Source organism: Grammomys surdaster, unplaced genomic scaffold, assembly GCF_004785775.1.
Source record: "Grammomys surdaster isolate TR1022 unplaced genomic scaffold, NIH_TR_1.0 63, whole genome shotgun sequence".
In the NCBI taxonomy this organism is placed as follows: domain Eukaryota; kingdom Metazoa; phylum Chordata; class Mammalia; order Rodentia; family Muridae; genus Grammomys; species Grammomys surdaster.
Window position 1 is genome coordinate 11,182,390 of NW_021604565.1, and position 17,656 is coordinate 11,200,045.

Here is a 17,656-nt window from a genome sequence, read left to right on the forward strand (position 1 = left end):
AAAGGTATCTAACTTTCCCATCTACTTTAATTTAGGCAACCTATCAGTAGTCATACCCTGAAAGAAAAATGACTCCCTCTGCCCCAGCATCTGTCAGCTATGAGGCCTTGTAAGTTCATGCCCCATCCATGAGGGACTTTTGACTGGCTTGATCTTGGGCAGGTAACAGTTATTGTTTCTTGTTGTGTACAGTAGCCATGTTATGTCCAAAAGAACACCTTGCAACACTCTCTTCTTTCCTCCTCTTCTTCCACAGTGTCCTCTGAGCCTCGAGAGGATGATGCGGATGTTGTGTTTGGAGCTGAGCATTCACATCATTTATTCTCAGCATTTACTTGTTGTGAGCCACTTTGTTAACAACTGCCTAGCAGAGGAAGCTTCTGGCCAAGGTTGAAAGCAGCGCTGATCTATGGCATAAACATAAATTAAACATGTGTGCCGCCGCCACCTTGCTTTTGCTTTTTGTTGTTGTTAAATATATTTTTCAACCTATATATTTTTAATACATTGGTTTGCTTTTTATCTTCTAATAAAAAAAATCTAGCTATAGGTCTTTTAGGTGAAATTTGCAGGCACTTTGTCTCTAATACTGAAAGGAAAGGGTACTCTTCATTTGCTGGCTTTTTTCTTTCATTCTTTTTCTCTTCTATTGGCATTTTTTAAAATCGTTCTTTTATGTGGTTTTTCATGTTGCCCCAAGTCAGTTCAGGTTTTAAATGAGTATTCTTCATTTGAGCTTTTAGTTGGAGTAATGATTTCAGAAGATGTAGGATCTTAGATGATCTTTAGCGTTAGGAAGGTTGAGAACTGCTGCCTTAACTGCTGGACCATCTCTCCAGCCCCTGTTGCTTACCTCTAACTCAGGAGCCTCCTGTCTCAGCAGGGGTGTCCGAACTCTTGAGTGTTGGGATTGCAGGCATTTGCCTCCATGCTTAGCTAGTAAGGAGTCTTTTTGAAATAGTGAATTTCTGTCCGGCCTAAAAGCAACACTTCATAGCTTTTAGACTCAAAATCAAAACCTCTTTTCATGGTTTATATGTCCCAGCACCTGGTTTTTTTCAAAGCCAGTTGTTAGCTCCATCTTATTTGCTACTTTACACTGATGGTTTGTTGTTGTTATTGTTGTTGTCTGGTTTTGATTGTTCACAAATGTTTTCATAGTTCATTGTCTTTACATGAATAAATGATAAAGTCGAGCACTGCTTGCGCCTAGGGATTGCAGGCGGGCGTGTTGGCACGAGCAGAAGCGCAACAAGACCCGGGAGAGCGGCTGGCGGAACCGCCACAGGGCACCGAGGGCGGCTGCAGCTGCGCAGCCTGGGGCACAGGGCGGCAGGCGCCCGCTCCAGGCCGGGCCCGCGGGGGTGGGCAGACGGACTCTGGGGTCGGGGGCGTGGAAGGCGCCGGCCAAGCCGGCCTGGGGCCCTTGGTAGCCGGCGGGACAACTGGGCTCGTGCTCCGTGGCGGCCTCCGGTCAGCTTGAGACCCCCAGAGGCGGGGGTGGTGGCAGCGGAGATGAGGGAGAGCGCAGCTCTGAACTAGGGCACAGCACCGCTTTTCAGTCGCAAGGAGCAGGACCTCTGTGGTAGCCTCCAAATGCGGGAGAGTGTTACCGGCTCTTTCAGTTCCCTCTTTCGGGGGTAGCTCGTGAGAGCCCACGGAAGAAAAGTGTTACAGCTCTCAGTTCGCTCTGCCCGCTGAGAGGAGAGAGGAGAGTTGTCCTTTGAAATGCGCAGGATAGCCAGCGACTGGCGAGGGATCACCACACAGCGCACTTTACTTTGAGCTCTGGGGATATATATACAGTTTTGGGAGGAGAACAGGTAACCTCTATTGGTTTGGTTTGAGGGCTTGGGGATGCCTTATTTGCATGGAGGTGTTATTCCTACGTGGTAAAGGTCACAGACCTCTTTGTGGGAAGTAAGAGAGCCATATATGGCTTGGGAAGTCCTGAAGCAACCTTCCGTCCTGCTGGCCCTCTTCAGACCAAGGTTTCCGGGGCTTCAAGGATTTCTACCAAGCTTTCTGGCTTCTCATAGCCTACTGCCCCACAGTTAGCTCCATCTTATTTGCTACTTTACACTGATGATTTGTTGTTGTCTGGTTTTGATTGTTCACAAATGTTTTCATAGTTCATTGTCTTTACATGAGTAAATGATAAAGTTTCTAGAACAGTCTCTCACCATCGGTTTTATCAGTCTTTAGATCTTATCTTAAAAATCATCTTAGAAAGCCAGAAGAGATGGCAAAAGTCTGTAATCTCAGCATTTGGGCAGTGGAAACAGGAAGGTTAGCAATTCAAAGCTGGTCGTGGCTATGTAGCAGGTTTAAAGCCAACTGGCTTGACATATATCAAAAATAAAAATCACCTCAGAAAAATCCTTTTCCAATCTCTGTATTTAAAATTGTTATCCCCTTCAGTATTCTGCCTTCAAATTGATTGTTTCCTTTGTGATGGCCACCAGGATATGTTCTTCTTGTTTACTTTTAAAAGGTCTTTTCCAAGATTAGACTAGCCTATTAGAGTGAAAGGCAGTGGCAAACCCTGCCTGACATGAGAGGCTTTGTTGATTGGTTGCTGATGAAATGCCTAAAATAATAACACTTGTAGTTATTTGAGTAATTTGTTATTGAGCTAAATAAATGTATAGTTTAATATATTCCCAGTAGAACTAAGACTGTTCTTGGTTTTGTTTTATTTTGTTAGTGGTTTTACTGGCACTACTGAAAGTAAATTTGGATGGGACAAGATTTAATACCCAATACTCACTTAGCAGCTCACAGCCATTCATAACTGCAGTCCCAGGCGATCTGATTGATTCCCTCTTCTGGCCTCCAAAGACATCTGTGTTTACACAGTGCACGCATACTCAAGCAGGCTCATACACATATGTGTTTTAAAAAAAAAATCTTAAACTTCATCATTTGACACTTAGGTCTATTTTTCTTTTTGATACGTACAAAGGATTGAATTCAAGTCTCCTATATACTACAGAAGTGCTCTACCGCTAAGTTACAACCCTCTCTTTACCTTAAAGTCTATTCCTCTGGCTTTAATTATTAAAAGAACTGTAGTAATAATTGGGTTTGGAGAGGTGGCTCAGCAGTTAAAAGATACCTGAGTTCTCTTCCAAGTACACACATCAAATCTGGTGGCTCTCAAATGCCTGTAACTCAAGCTCCACAGGGTTTAGATGCCTCAGGCCTTCATGGGTACCTCCACATGCTTATATATACTTACAGACACAAATGTTTTAAAAGGTAAAAATCTTTGTAAATAATAGTGGGTTAAGAAACTTTTAAGTGGTACTGGAGAGATGGCTCAACAGTTAAGAGCACTGACTGCTCTTCCAGAGGTGTTGAGTTCCCAGCAACCACATGGTGGCTCAAACCATCTACAATGGGATCCAATTCCCTTTTCTGGTATATCTGAAGACAGCTACAGTGTACTCATATACATAAAATCAATGTCTTTTCTTTTTTTTTAAGAAGGAAGAAAGCTTTAAGTAATATATCAAAATACTCATGGTTTCATAGAGGAGCCTGGAGGTTAAGTGACATACTTGAGATCATAGACAAGAGGAGTTTCATAAACAAAATGATAACCTCATTTCCAGTCTAAGAAGGTCATGTTGCATTTTGTTTTGTTTTTTTCTTGGCTTTTTAAGACAGAGTTTCTCTGTGTAGTAGCTTTAGCTGTCCTGGGACTCTGTAAACCAGGCTGGCCATGAACTCACGAAGATCCGCCTGCCTCTGCTTCCTGAGTGGTAAGGTTGAAGGCATGGGCTACCACTGACTACCCTAGATCATGTTTTTACTGTACCTCTCTGATTTCCATGACATTTTCCAGGATATTAAATTGTATTCATAGATACAATAAACCCAACTTCCCCAGTTAAGTTACATCGTTATTGCTTTTTTTTTTTTTTTTTTTTTTTAAGAAGTCCAGAATTTTGGCTCTATTTGTTTGGGTATGTGACTTTTTTTTTTTTTTTTAATCTTTTTGCTTCATACTGTCAGAGTACTAGCATAAAAAGACCATCAATATCTGTGTTCTTCTTAGATACTAAGAACAAATAAACCTCCTGAATACTTGTATTTGTTCTACTTTCATGTTATTGATCCATGTTCTACTTTTTAAGCCTTGGAAGCTCACAGCGACCAAACTGACAACTAGGGAGCATGCATAGGACTGACCTCTGCATATATGCTACAGCTGTGTAGATCTTCTTGTGGGACTCCTAACGATGGGAATGGGCTGGCTCTGGCTCTTACCAACTTTTGGGACTGTTTTCCTCATACCAGGTTGCCTCATTCAGCCTAGGACAAGGGGAGGTGCCTAGTCTAGTCTTACTGCAACTTGATATGCCATGTTTTGTTGATATTCATGGGAGGACTGCCCTTTTCTAGACAGAAATGGAGGAAGAGTGGATGGGGGAAGAGACAGGGAGGGGAACTGCAGTTGGGATGTGAAGATAATAATACAAATTTAAAAAAAGAATGGCTTGGAGATGTTTTTAAGTTATTATTCAAGCAAAATAGAAAGTTCTAAGTTTGATGTTATCTAGGAGTTTTTTATATTTCTTGTGTTTTCTGTTCAATTCTGTTAATAATTTTGAAACTGATGTACAGAATGCTAGAAACCATTATCAGAATTTAGGCAAGAAGTACATAGACAATCTGTATCTATTGTAGTCCTTATCTTAGTTCTCATTATGTCAAACTGAAAACAGTGCTTGTGTTTCATTTTTCAGAAATCATCAGAGCATAATTTAGCTATGTGACAGGTATTGAGAATCCACAGTACAATTAATCAGGAAATAGTTTGGAATCCCTGAAGAATTGAACTTTGACTGGGATCTTCACCACTAAGAGAAGTAGCTCAGATTATATGGCAAAATTTGCAAATTGTATTATAGATTATATTCATAAGATTGTTCTAGGGCAAAAAAAAAAAAAAAAAAAAAATTTTTCTAGGGCTGGAGAGATGGTTCAGCACTGGCTGCTCTTCCAGAAGTCCTGAGTTCAATCCCCAGCAACCACATGATGGCTCATTACCATCTGTAATGGGATCTGATGCCTTCTTCTGGTGTGTCTGAAGACAGCTACAGTGTATTCATATACATTAAATAAATAAGTAAATATATATTGTTCTAGTGATTATGAAGAGGTTTTTTTTTTTTTTAATTGGAGTTTTGTTTTGTTTTACGAGACAGAGTTTCTCTGTGTAGCCCTGGCTGTCCTGGAACTCACTCTGTAGACCAGGCTGTCCTCGAACTCAGAAATCCGCCTACCTCTGCCTCCCAAGTGCTGGGTTTAAAGGTGTGAGCCACCACTGCCTGGCTGGAGTTGGATTTAGTATCTAATATGTATCAGTTGTTTTTAAACTCCTAAGAAATCCAGAATTTGTATCAGAATTTTTCACAACTAAAAGTCTTTCTTGTGGGTAGTGCATCCAGAGTTACCTTTGCCTGGCTTCTTAGACAGGCTCTGATACTTTCTTATCCATAAAGAAAAATCATGTATGTGAAGCCTCTGGAAGATTATGAGCACAGAACAAGTACTTAGAACTTACTAGTTATTGTAAGAATACATGTAATCTAACTTCTTTGCTAAAGGTGCATCTTCTGAATTTTCATGCTTTGCCCCTTACCATTTTTCTGATGTATACTAACACACTTAATGACTCCTCCGTGCTCCCTATAGTTTTAACTTAAGTAAAAATTGAAAATCTAGTGAAGTAGAAACATGTTCAGGGTAACACACATTTGGAATTTCAATCTTGGTCTCTTTCTTTGCCTTCAAACTACATAGTATTTATACACATGAAAGAAAGAGAGAGGGGGAAGGAGGGAGGGAGGGAGAGAGAGAGAGAGAGAATATGAATGAATGAATGAATGAATGAATGAATGAATATGTGATTTTCTTCTTCAAGCACTCCACTTTTTTCTTCTTTTCTTTTCTCCTTTTAAGACAGGTTACTGATTCTGGGGTGCATAAATTAGCTTGACTGAATGGCCAGTGAGCTCCAGGGATCCTTCTGTTCCACCTGCCAGACTGCCAACCCTGTAGTCACAGTGGTGGGATTACAGACAAATATGCCTGGCTTTTATATAAGTGCTAGGAATCTGAACTAAGGAAATAGGAATACTGTTCCCTTTTTATTTTAGTGTGTACTATTGTATACTCTACTTCCTTTGTTAGACTATCCTTTTTGTCATTGCTGTGCTGTGATTTTGTGGTTTTTGGAGTGAGACCTTACACTTGCTAGGCAAGTGCTCTACCACTGAACTAAATCCCCAACCCCTTGGAGTGAGACTAATGATATTGCATGTTGATCTAGAACTTGCTTGCTATATTGCTGGCCTCAGTCCTGCCTCTGCCTCCAAGAGTTAGGATAACCAACACATGCTGCTACCGTGCTCTGCTGTTTGTAAACTTCTGAAGAACAGGATCATGTTTTTCTCTGTTTTAGGATTTGTAGGAGTCTACACATTACTCTGTTGTTTACTGGGTATTAGTTATGTGAACACATGTAAGTGCCACATAATTTTCTTAAGAATTTCACTGTGTAACCTTGGTTGGTCTAGAATCACTACGTAGACCAGCCTAGCCTTGAACTTGGAGCTTTACCAACCTTCCTGACTCTTGAGTGCTGGGATTAAAGGCGTACACTGGGCTAGTAATTTTGTGTTTTACAAGAAACTCAAGAATACTGTCCCTTGAAAAGAAAACCCTATGCTATTTTTAGCCTTGGAGAGACTATGTTTACATATTAGTTGTAATCTGCTAACTTTCTGAAGGAATTTATGTCTAGAGCATTGTGTCTTTTGGATGCATGTCCAGGATGATTTGACCACCAGGCTTTAACATTTTTGAGATCGCTAGTATAAAAATGACCATAAGTGCTTGAATATGAGATTAGGACATGTGAGCATTAAGCCTTTAGGCAGGAAAGGAGATCAGAAGTGAGGACATTTTCTTGAACAGGTATGTTTTCACATGGTCCTATTTGGTGTATTCTAACAAGAGCCCTAGAAGCTAGGTACACAGTTTTTTCATACATATAAATCATGAAGTTTAGAGTGAAATCAAGAAAAATGCTTTTAAATCAGAGTGACTAGGGATAACAAGATGGCCCAGTGGATAAAGGTGCTTGCCACTAAGCCAGTGAGCTTTGTTCAGTTTCTAGAACCTACATAGTAGAAGTAGAGAACCAACTCCCAAAAGATATCTTCTTAATTTCCACATGTACTCTCACATACACATGAAAAATATTTTTAAATCACAGGGGTTATTATCACAGGTAGCTGTTGCAACTTATCTCAGTTTGTCTAATTCCAAAACCCATGTGCCACATTTCTGTGGCAATTGGTAATTGATCTTCTAGTTTCTAACTAGTTTCCAAGTAATTTCAAGTTATGTTGTTCAAATTTTGTAGCTAGGTATAAAATTTAAATGCCTAAGTGAAAATAAGGCTCATGTTAGAAGTCCTTAAACTTTATAAATGCTTACCTCAGATACAGATTGTTTTACACAGTCTTGTTAAGTAAAAGCTGCTCAAATGAAATAGAAGTCTGCTATTAATCATTGTAACCAAAACTTTTAAGAGGAAAGATTGTTCAGTTACATAGATAGAGCAGGCTAGCTGCAGTAGCACATGGCTTTTAATCCCAGAACTCCAGAGGCTAGGGCCAGCTTGTTCCATATAGCAAGAGTTACGCAATGTCTCTAGGGGGGAGAAGGAGGGAGGAAGGAAAAACTAACCACAAGAAATGAGAACAGTTGATTTTGGCTAGAGAAGACAGTTAATATGAACTGAAAAACAGTCTATATTTGGGTGCAATGCCTTTCCCATATACATGCTTAGCTTCCTGAAAGGTTGAAGTAGAAAGTGTGCATATATCCGAGAGTTTGAGGCCAATTTGAATAACTCATTTGAGATCCCATTTCTATTTTAAAAGAAAAAAGAAGTCAAACTAGTAGTAGCACATTTAACCCTACACCTCAAAAGATGGGTGAGAAAGATAGTGATTTTGAGACTAACAACATAGCAAGATTTCACCTAAAAAACAAAGACAAGATTTAAAAGGAACCATCATGTGGGAATAACAAGACAAGTAAGACGAAGGTTGGAAAGTAGAATCAGAGGGTTCTGAGGGTAGGTCAGGGGGTAGATGTCCCTAAGTCTACTTGCTTTCTGAGGTTTCTTATCTTTCTATGCACTACTCCATACAAACACCCAGAGAGTGATCAAACAACACAGAAGAGAGAAAACCAGATCAAGAGTAAGGACTTTTAGTTTTGGCTTTCACCATCTTTTTTTTAACAGGCTAAGATCCAGCAGATTAAATGTTGATTAATTAGACATTCATTCAGCTATGAAATCAGCTTTTGTTTTTGGTTTTTTGGTTTTTTTTTTCCAAGACAGGGTTTCTCTTAGCCATGGCTGTCCTAGAACTTACTCTGTAGACCAGGCTGGCCTCGAACTCAGAAATCTGCCTGCCTCTGCCTCCCAAGTGCTGGGATTAAAGGCTTGTGCCACCACTGCCCTGCTCAGCTTTTGTTTTGACTGCCATAAATCTTTGGAAAACCTACAAATTGGGTTTTAAAATGTAAATGGTCTCTGATATTTTTTAAGATTTATTTTTATTTTACTTTATAAGTGGTTTGCATGCATGTCTGGTGCCAAGGGAGGACAGGAGAAAGTATCAGATCTCCTAGAATGAGAGTTGTTGTGGTTGTGAGCCGCTATGTGGGTGATGAGAACCAAACTTGGGTTCTCTGCAGAAGCAGCAAATGCCCTTAACTACTGAGCCATCTCTCTAGCTCCTGCTCGGTTGTTTTTAACAATGCATGTAAAGTCACATTATAGATACTTTTTAAAAATTTAAAATAGATTTTATCATACAAATTATTATGATTTCCCTTTCTCCGACTCATTCCAGCCTCTTCCCACTCCCCTAGTCACCCAAATCCGCACCTTTTTTTCTTTCTTATTAGTATACAGACATGCATCTTAAAAAGGAGTAAAATACAAACCCAAATAGGACAAGGCAAAAGGGGGATGGGAGGAGAGCCAAAGAAAAAGTACAAAAGAAACATGGGTATTTAACATTCCTTTTTCTTCCTTCAGTACATAGCTGTACTATGATGTGCAGTTTGATAAAAGTGTATTCTACAAATATTAGAAACAAAGTTTTTTTTTTTTTGGTTTTTCGAGACAGGGTTTCTCTGTGTAGCCCTGGCTGTCCTGGAACTCACTCTGTAGACCAGGCTGGCCTCGAACTCAGAAATCCACCTGCCTCTGCCTCCCAAGTGCTGGGATTAAAGAAACAAAGTTTTTAAAACTAGTATATTAATTTACTTACTTTAATGGGTTGAATATGAAGAAATAGATAAGTGAAAAGAAGTGATGGGATTCAGAAAGAATAATAGATGAATATCATGGCTTCCTTTTTGTCAAATTCCTCAGTCTCTCCATTTCTGTAAATAGAGCTCAGAATTGTTTAAAAAGGGGGGGAGGGGAAAGTAGGAGTGATTCTGATTACAAAGTGGATTTGGGGATCACAGACTTGATTCTGCCCCAAAACACTCTCATTTTAGAATTGTTAGTAATGAAGTAATTTGTTTTGTTTGCTTGTGTCTGTGACAGTGGGATTTAGTCGTTACATTATAGAATTAGAAGCAACATTAGGGTCTTCTAGCATGCATTCATTCATCTGTATATCATCTTTGCCTACTTTTTTTTTCTGCTGTGGATGAGTTACAGTTTCAATAAAGACTATCTGACTCATACATCCTAAAATATTTTCTGTCTAGTTCTATAGAGAAAAGGTTTGCTTCTCAGTACTTGGGAAGAGGAGGAGTGGGGGAAGCAGAGTCTGGTGAATCTGAGTTCTAGACCAGCCAGAGTTGCACAATCTGTCTCAAAAAGGTTTCCTGAGGTTCTGGATAATGGGATCACGCATAGCACCTGAATTTGTTTTCCACATTGAGTGACTTGTAACCACCTGTAACTAAGCTCCAGAAGATCCCACAGCCTCTTCTGACCTCCACACTCACATGCACAAAATCACACACATGTACACATAATGTAAACAAACTTTTTTAAAAAAGTTTACTGACTCTTGAATAGTGCCAAACTATCATAGGTATAGAAATAAAATCTAGAGATAGTTAGGTGTCCTGAGGTTGCCCAGCTAATGGTGATCATTAGTGTAAATACATTTCAGAGCCCCTTGTAACTACCTCTGTTTCTTTTCTTTTTCATTAGAGGAACTGCTATGTGTACAGAAAACTTGTGGTACAGAATTGTTTTTATGTTCATTATAGGGGGATGCTAGAGAGGGCTGCTTTTCCAGAGGATCCAAGTTCAGTTCCCAGCACCCACAAAGGGGCTCACAGTCATCTATAATGTCTGTTACAGGGGATTTAATGCCTTCTTCTGACCTCTACAAGGACACATGGCCAATAGACATACATGTAAAACAAAACATTTATACAATAAAAGTAAATACTTAAAAACAATAAATTTATACACACCACAAAATACTCATTATTAGTCCAATGAGATTTAGATGATACGGGCATATAAAAGCAACCCTGTTAATTTAGTTCAGGGAAGAATTTCATTGTTGTATATGTTATTTCCCAGTTATAAATCTTTAGTTTTATCTGTCAGTCAGTTCGATATTACAGTGTTTTCTTGTTACCTATGCAGCCAAATGGACGGACTGTTGAAGTACACGAGGAAGAAGTTGTCAGAACTCCCCGAAGCATAACTGCAAAACAGCCACCAGAGACAGACAAGAAAAATGAAAAGGTAAAGCTTGGGAGCATATGTATACAAAGTGTTTAATAAAGTGAATGATATAAAATTATACTTTCATGTTTAATAATAGTGTAAGTCTTCCATTTAAGGAAACTGCAAAATCTAAAGTAATCATACTGGATAGGTGGTAAAAGTTTAAAGTTTTGTTTTGTTTTTAAAGAAGATTATGTCACCATTTCTTTAAAAAAAAAAACCATTACAGTGGTGTTAGTAAATGTTTCATTATGCCAAAAGTAATTTGCAACTTGAGTGTCTTTTGTTTGAGTGAGGTTCTAGCTTTATAGATTACTTCTGATATAAATCTTAACATGATTCTATCATAATAGAATCCTGTTACTCATGATAATGTACTTTTTAATATAAAAAAATGCTTAGCAAAATTGTCCAGTGGTGTTGTTTATACTGATTTCCCTTATTAGAGTAATTGAATTATCTACCTATTAAACAATTGACTTTATTTAACAAAATTATTCTGTGCTGAGAGAACTATTTATTAGGTTTATATTAGGGCTAACAACATGATTCAGTAGGTAAAGACATTTGCCACCAAGCCTGAAGACCTAAGTTCAGTTCCCCAGATACTACTTATCACCGTAGTAGGAGAAATTGTCCTCTGGCTTCCACAAGTGCTTCTGTATGTGTGTGTGTGCTCACGTGCATGTGGGAGTGTGTGCGTTTACATTCTTGTGGAGACCAGAAGAGGGCTTTGAATCCCCCAGAAGCTGGAGAGAGTTGTTAGCTGCCTATCGTGGTCATTGGTACTGAACTTGGGTTCTCTGGAAAAGTAACAATTGCTCTGAACCACTGAGCTGTCTCCAGCCCTATGGAGCTTGATTTTTGTACAAAGAGTAATTATATCTCAAGTTATAATACTGGTTGTCTTTCTTGTTGTTTAAGTCGATAGAATAATACTTAGTCTAGAAAGGGAAAAAAAATACACACCCATATATTTTATATGGAGAGCTAGAGTGAGCTTATTGGTGTAAATCAGATTAAACTGCCATAGTTTTCTAGGTTGGCTTTATTTATTTATTTTTTTAATGTCTGTTTTTAGAGCCCAGACTAGCTTCAAATTTATGATTCTCCTGCCTTCACCTTCATAATGCTGGGATTACAAGTGCATGTCACCATATGTAGTTGTTTTCTAGATCTTTGTTTTGATATGGAAGCAATCAGTGCCTGATTGTTAAGTAGTTTCTAGTAGAGGTCATATAGGGCTATTAGCCAGGCACTGTGCTAAATAATTACTGAAGGGATAGTGAAATAATGATAGTAGTTTTTTATGTTTGCCTGTTTGTCAGTTTGGGTTTGTTTTTTTTTCTCTAATTATGTGGGGTTTTTTTGTTTGTTTGTTTGTTTGTTTGTTTTGTTTTGTATTTTGCCTAGCCCTGGCTGTCTTGGAGCTTGATCTGTAGACCAGGTTGGCCTTGAACTCAAAAATCCACCTGCCTCTGCCTCCTACATGCTAGTTTGCTACCACTACCCAGCTATATTTTATCCACAGAAATACGGCAGTCTAGGTAGGGAGAAGCAAACAAAGAAACTATCTGGGAAGACAAATAGACAGGTTGTCTAATAAAGTAGGGTGCCAGGTCTTCAATGGAAAAAGGAGAAAGAAAATCCTGTTTGCATAGCCAGAAAGGATTGATTTGCTGGGAATGATGGTGCATACCTTTAATCCAGCTTCTGGAGGAAGAAGCAATGAATCTCTGTAAGTTCAAGGCCACCCTGGTATACATAGTGAGTTCAGGCCAGCCAGAGCTACATAATGAGACTCTATCTCAAAAAGAAAGGAAAGAAAAAAAGAGAGAATACTGCCTTAATTACAGATGGATGATTTATCAGTAACTGGAAAGGGAAGCCAGTTTTGGAGGGAGAGAATCAAATGAACATGGATGTTATTCACACTCAGAGGAAAAGCCTTAAAGATGCTTGAGAGGTCAAGTTGGAGGGGCATATGATTTTTTTCTTTTTAATTTATGTATACATAAAGCTTTAGGCAAATTTATCTGTCAGCAGTATTTATGAATCCATTTTAAATCTAGGATTATAAAGGTCTGAATTAAAGGAGGAAATGTGAAAATTGCTAATTAGAAAACCAATCATAAGCAAAAATGTATAAAGGTTGGCTACTAGTAGATTATTAAAAGATATGCACTGACATCCTGATATCACTCCTAATATTCATTATAAGAAGTAATCGCATTCAATGAGCGAAATATTTTCACATCGCTCCATCCTAATAAGCAGCACTGAGGGGGTGTTTTACATCTTGAATAGCTAAACATATAAGTAGCTAACTACACAAGCCCACATAGCTGGTAATAATAGTTCTTCAATTAATTTAAGGCAGCAATTCTCAAAATTTGGTCATTGAATCCCTGAGAAAGGAGCCCTAAGGACCCTTTGGTTGAATCTCTGAAAACAAAACTATTTGCTTAGTGATTAAAACATGATTTGCTTTTTTTACTGTGTTGATATTTGCACTGATGGTGCCAAAGCAGTGGGTGAAATTACTGGCTCCTGCACATATGTAGCAGATGTGCGGCTTGGTCTTCATGTGGTCCCCAAACAACTGGAGTGGGGGTTGTCTCTGACTCTTTTCTTCCTGTGTATCCTGTTACCCCCAACTAGGCTGCCTTGTCTATCCTTAGTGGGAGAGGATGTACCTAGTTCTGCATGTGCCTGGAGTCCTCTCCTTTTCAGAGGAGAAGGGGAGAGGGAGGGAGAGGAAGTGTTGGGTGAGGGACTAAAAGGAGGGGGCTTATATTGGCATGTAAAGCAAATACACAAATTAATGGGGGGAAGAGAAAAAGAAATTACTGGCTCTTTACCATGACTCAAGTCAACAGCACTGAACTATTACAGCTGTTCGTTCTCCTTACTGCTGTCCACTGCATTTTGGAAGAGGAAAGTTTGCTAGTTTCACTTAAGAGTGCTTTATCAAGGACACAATAAAAAAGATTGTTAATTTTAATTCTTAATTTGTATTTGTTATTTTATTTTGTGTATATACGTATATGGGCACACATGTGGTCACGTTAATTTGCAAAGAGGAATTATTTCTCTCATTCTGCCTTGTGAGTTCTAGAAGTTGATGATGAACTTGGGTTGTCAGACTTGGAAGCAAGCACTTTTACCTGATGAGCTATCTTAAAGTACATGATTTTTAACTATTCTGCGTGGTGAAATGTGAGTGTGTATAAAGGTATACTTTCATACTGAAGCAATTGTTTTAAGGAGAAACTCTTGTACAGTGAATTGTAAGATGAACTAGCAACTTACCTTATGTTCTGTTTTTCTTAGAAATAATGATTGGCTTTTCAGACATGAGTATCTACCTTTAGGCATTTTCTCAAGAGTAAACAAAGTTATTTCATCACGATAAGGAAAACAAGATAGTGTTTACTGCAAATGATAAAAGGACTTGTCAAATGAAAATTAGAAATTTGGAAGATTTAGATTTACTGTCATGACTTTAACAACTTCTAATACTTAATTTCTGATAATTCACTATTGGTATTATAAATATGATTTTTTTTAAAAGCCTGGAATGGTGGGATGTGGTTTTCATCCCAGAATTTGGGAGGTGGAAGCAGGAGGATCAGAAATTCAAGGGTAATTCCAACCAAGCTAAGTACTAGTTCAGTTTGAGACCAGCTTAGGCTACATGAGATCCTGTCTCAAAAAAGAAAAAGAAATTTACAATGGAATATCTTAACATTTCATGAAATTTGTATAAGCTAGTGAACCAATATTTTGTAGTTGACCAATACCTTTATACTACGAAGTCATATATAAAGTAGGAATGGTAGTGTAAACCTTTCATCTCAGCACTGTAGAGGGAGAGCTCTGTGTGTTCAAGGCCAGCCAGGGGTACATAGTACACCCTATCTTTTAAAACAAAACAACAAAAACTATTAAATATTCATTCAAAGTTAATTTTAATATGGTAGAGTATGAAAAGGTTTTAAAGGTTTATTTTATGTGTTTGGCTGTTTTGCCTCTGTGTTTGTGTGCGAACACATGCACATGTCATGCACGTGGAAGCTAGAAGAGGGTGTTGGATCCTCTCTAACTTTAGTTACAGATAGTTTATTTGCTAAAAATCCTTCATGTTTTCTCAGTGGTCTTAGAAGACATTTCACAGTTTTTTTTTTTCCTCTTTTAAGATTTTTTTGTTTATTTAAATGTATGCCTACATAAGCTTATGTGCATGCAAGTACATCAGAAGGTGGGCCCGGGGTAACATCAAAGACCTGATACATACAGTTCCCAGTTGCCAACATGGGTGCTGAGAACCAACTTGGATATATGCCTCTTAACCAGTGAGCCATCTTTCCAGCCCCCACACTCCACAGTTTTGAACCTGACCTAAAATACCTGCCTGTGGAACTAGCCTGATCTCAACTTCTTTTTTTGTTTGTTTGTTTGGTTGGTTGGTTTGGTTTGGTTTGTTTTGTTTTGTTTTGTTTTGTTTTGTTTTGTTTTGTTTTGTTTTGGTTTGGTTTGGTTTGTTTTGAGACAGGGTTTCTCTGTATAGCCCTGGCTGTCCTGGAACTCACTCTGTAGACCAGGCTGGCCTCGAACTCAGAAATCCTCCTGCCTCTGCCTCCCAAGTGCTGGGATTAAAGGCGTGCGCCACCACTGCCTGGCTGATCTCAACTTCTTAACCTTCCTCAGGTCCTGCCACATTGACTTTTCTTTCTCTTTCTTTCTTTTTCTCATTCCTTCTTTCCTTCCTTCTTTCTTTCTTCTTAAAGGAGTTTTATTTTGAAAGAAAAAATAAAAAATTTACTGAATTGGGTATGTGTTTTAGTTAGGGTTTATATTGTTGTAAAGAGACATCATGACCAAGGCAACTCTTACAAAGGACAACATTTAATTGGGGCTGGCTTACAGGTTCTGAGGTTCAATCTATTATCATCACGGCAGGAAGCATGGCAGCATCCAGGCAGCAGAGAGTTCCACATCTTGTTCCAAAGGCAAGCGGGAGAGAAGGCTGGCTTTCAAGCACCTAAGAGGAGGGTCTCAAAGCCCACACCCACAGTGACATACTTCTTTCACACCCACTTCAACGGGGCCACACCACCTAATAGTACCACTCCCTGGGCCAAACATATTCAAAGCCCCACATCCTGGTTGTGCACACCATTAATCTCAGGAGGCAGAGGCAGGTGTATCTCTGTGAATTCTAGGACAGCTAGAGTTGCATAGTGAGAATCTGTCTCCCCCCCCCCCCGAAAAAAAAAATGACATACAGACACAATCAAATTATATAATAATTTCCTCATTCCCAAAAGAAATCGCATGCCTTTTAGTAACTACTCATGTTTCCTTTTTTTCTTCTAATCATTTCTAACCCTGGAAACACTAATCTGATGTAATACTAAAGGAGAATGCTCAGATTATCTGAAGAGGAAAAAAAAAATTCTCCTCCCTTCTCCATTGGATAGATCTCTATGTGAGCAGGGATATAGCTCAGTAATAAGTCATTTGCCTACCATGCACAGTACTCTGGGTTAAAGCCCCAATACCACAAAATAAAACATATTCACACATTGTGAACGTCTCTGGATTTTCTTCATGTTTCACAATGGAAACAAGTTATTGCCATAAGTTGGACACAGAAGTAGATAGTTAAATTAGTTATTCAAATAAACATTAAAGATATTTGAAAGATATATAATGATATTGTCACATTGTCATTTGCTGTGAAAAATACAACTATGTAGATATAGTTATATAGATAGATGTGATTATTTTTGAATACATTAGCATAACTAATTAAATAAATCTAAATCCTTAGAGTCTAAAAAAGTATTCTCTGACCAAGAGGTTTGAGACGTGTGACCAAACAACACAATCCAAAGCGGCGTGCACTGAAGCAAGGATCAGCTAGAGCAGCCTGTAGCTGTGCTGAAAGCCCCCTGCATGTACAGAGTGCTTAGTTGCTTACATTCGTGTGCTGCAGTGGCACGTGACTGTAGTCCCAGAACTCAAGGCAGAGGCAGGTCTACAGAGCAAGTTCCGGGACAGCCAGGACGACATGGAGAACCTGTCTCTCAAAACCAAAAAAGAAAGGAGAGAGGGAGGGAGAACACAAATATCAAGTCATAGACAACACAAAAGCTATTGTCTAGGTGTCTGTTGTCCATTTAATTCATTCTCTCAGAAGTGAAGTAATAGAATATGTGTATAAATATATGGCCTATTTATATGGACACATTTAACATAGTATGACATATTTCAGTGGTCTACATTTTTGCATTTCTATTGTGTATGTGAGATGAGAAAAAGCAAATGAGAAATGTAAGTGGGAGACAGTAAGAACATACTTACTTGGCATACTGGTTTTTAGGTTCCCTCTGATGACTTAAGTATCATTCGGATACTGTAGGAAGTGTTTGATTTGTTTAGCTTCTGAGCCTCTGCTTATTTCTGCTGTTAGAATGAGTTTCTCAAGAGCACATCTCTTCCTTGTGTACATACATCAGTGTTGGCAGTGGCACACCGAAATCAGACATTTTGTTAAATATAATGACGTCTCTTATTTTGTCTTCAAGAAGTTGTGTTGCTAGGAAAAAAAACCTGATTATTTACACATAGAAAGTTAAAACAGTATTGAAAATCAGGGAAGATAATGACAGACAACCAAGTTTGTGAGTTTTAAATACTTCGAAAGACATTATTCTATATATTTAGAAGAATAGAAAGGCTCTGAATCCAATCCCTAGTACAGGTGGCAGTTTGAACGCCAAAGGAGAATATTTGTGTGTGTGTGTGTGTGTGTGTGTGTGTGTGTGTGTGTGTGTGTGTGTG

General features: G+C 38.7%; 1 protein-coding gene across 4 annotated transcripts in view; it reads left to right on the top strand.

Annotated features, from left to right (window-relative positions):
* Mtdh (metadherin) overlaps positions 1-17,656 on the top strand; it is a 63,142-nt gene that overhangs the window by 6,847 nt on the left and 38,639 nt on the right. For all 4 annotated transcript variants that reach the window (XM_028765898.1, XM_028765916.1, XM_028765907.1 and 1 more), the window contains exon 2: positions 10,724-10,825. In XM_028765898.1, the coding sequence (XP_028621731.1) occupies positions 10,724-10,825 (102 nt within the window). The remainder of the gene's footprint in view (positions 1-10,723; positions 10,826-17,656) is intronic.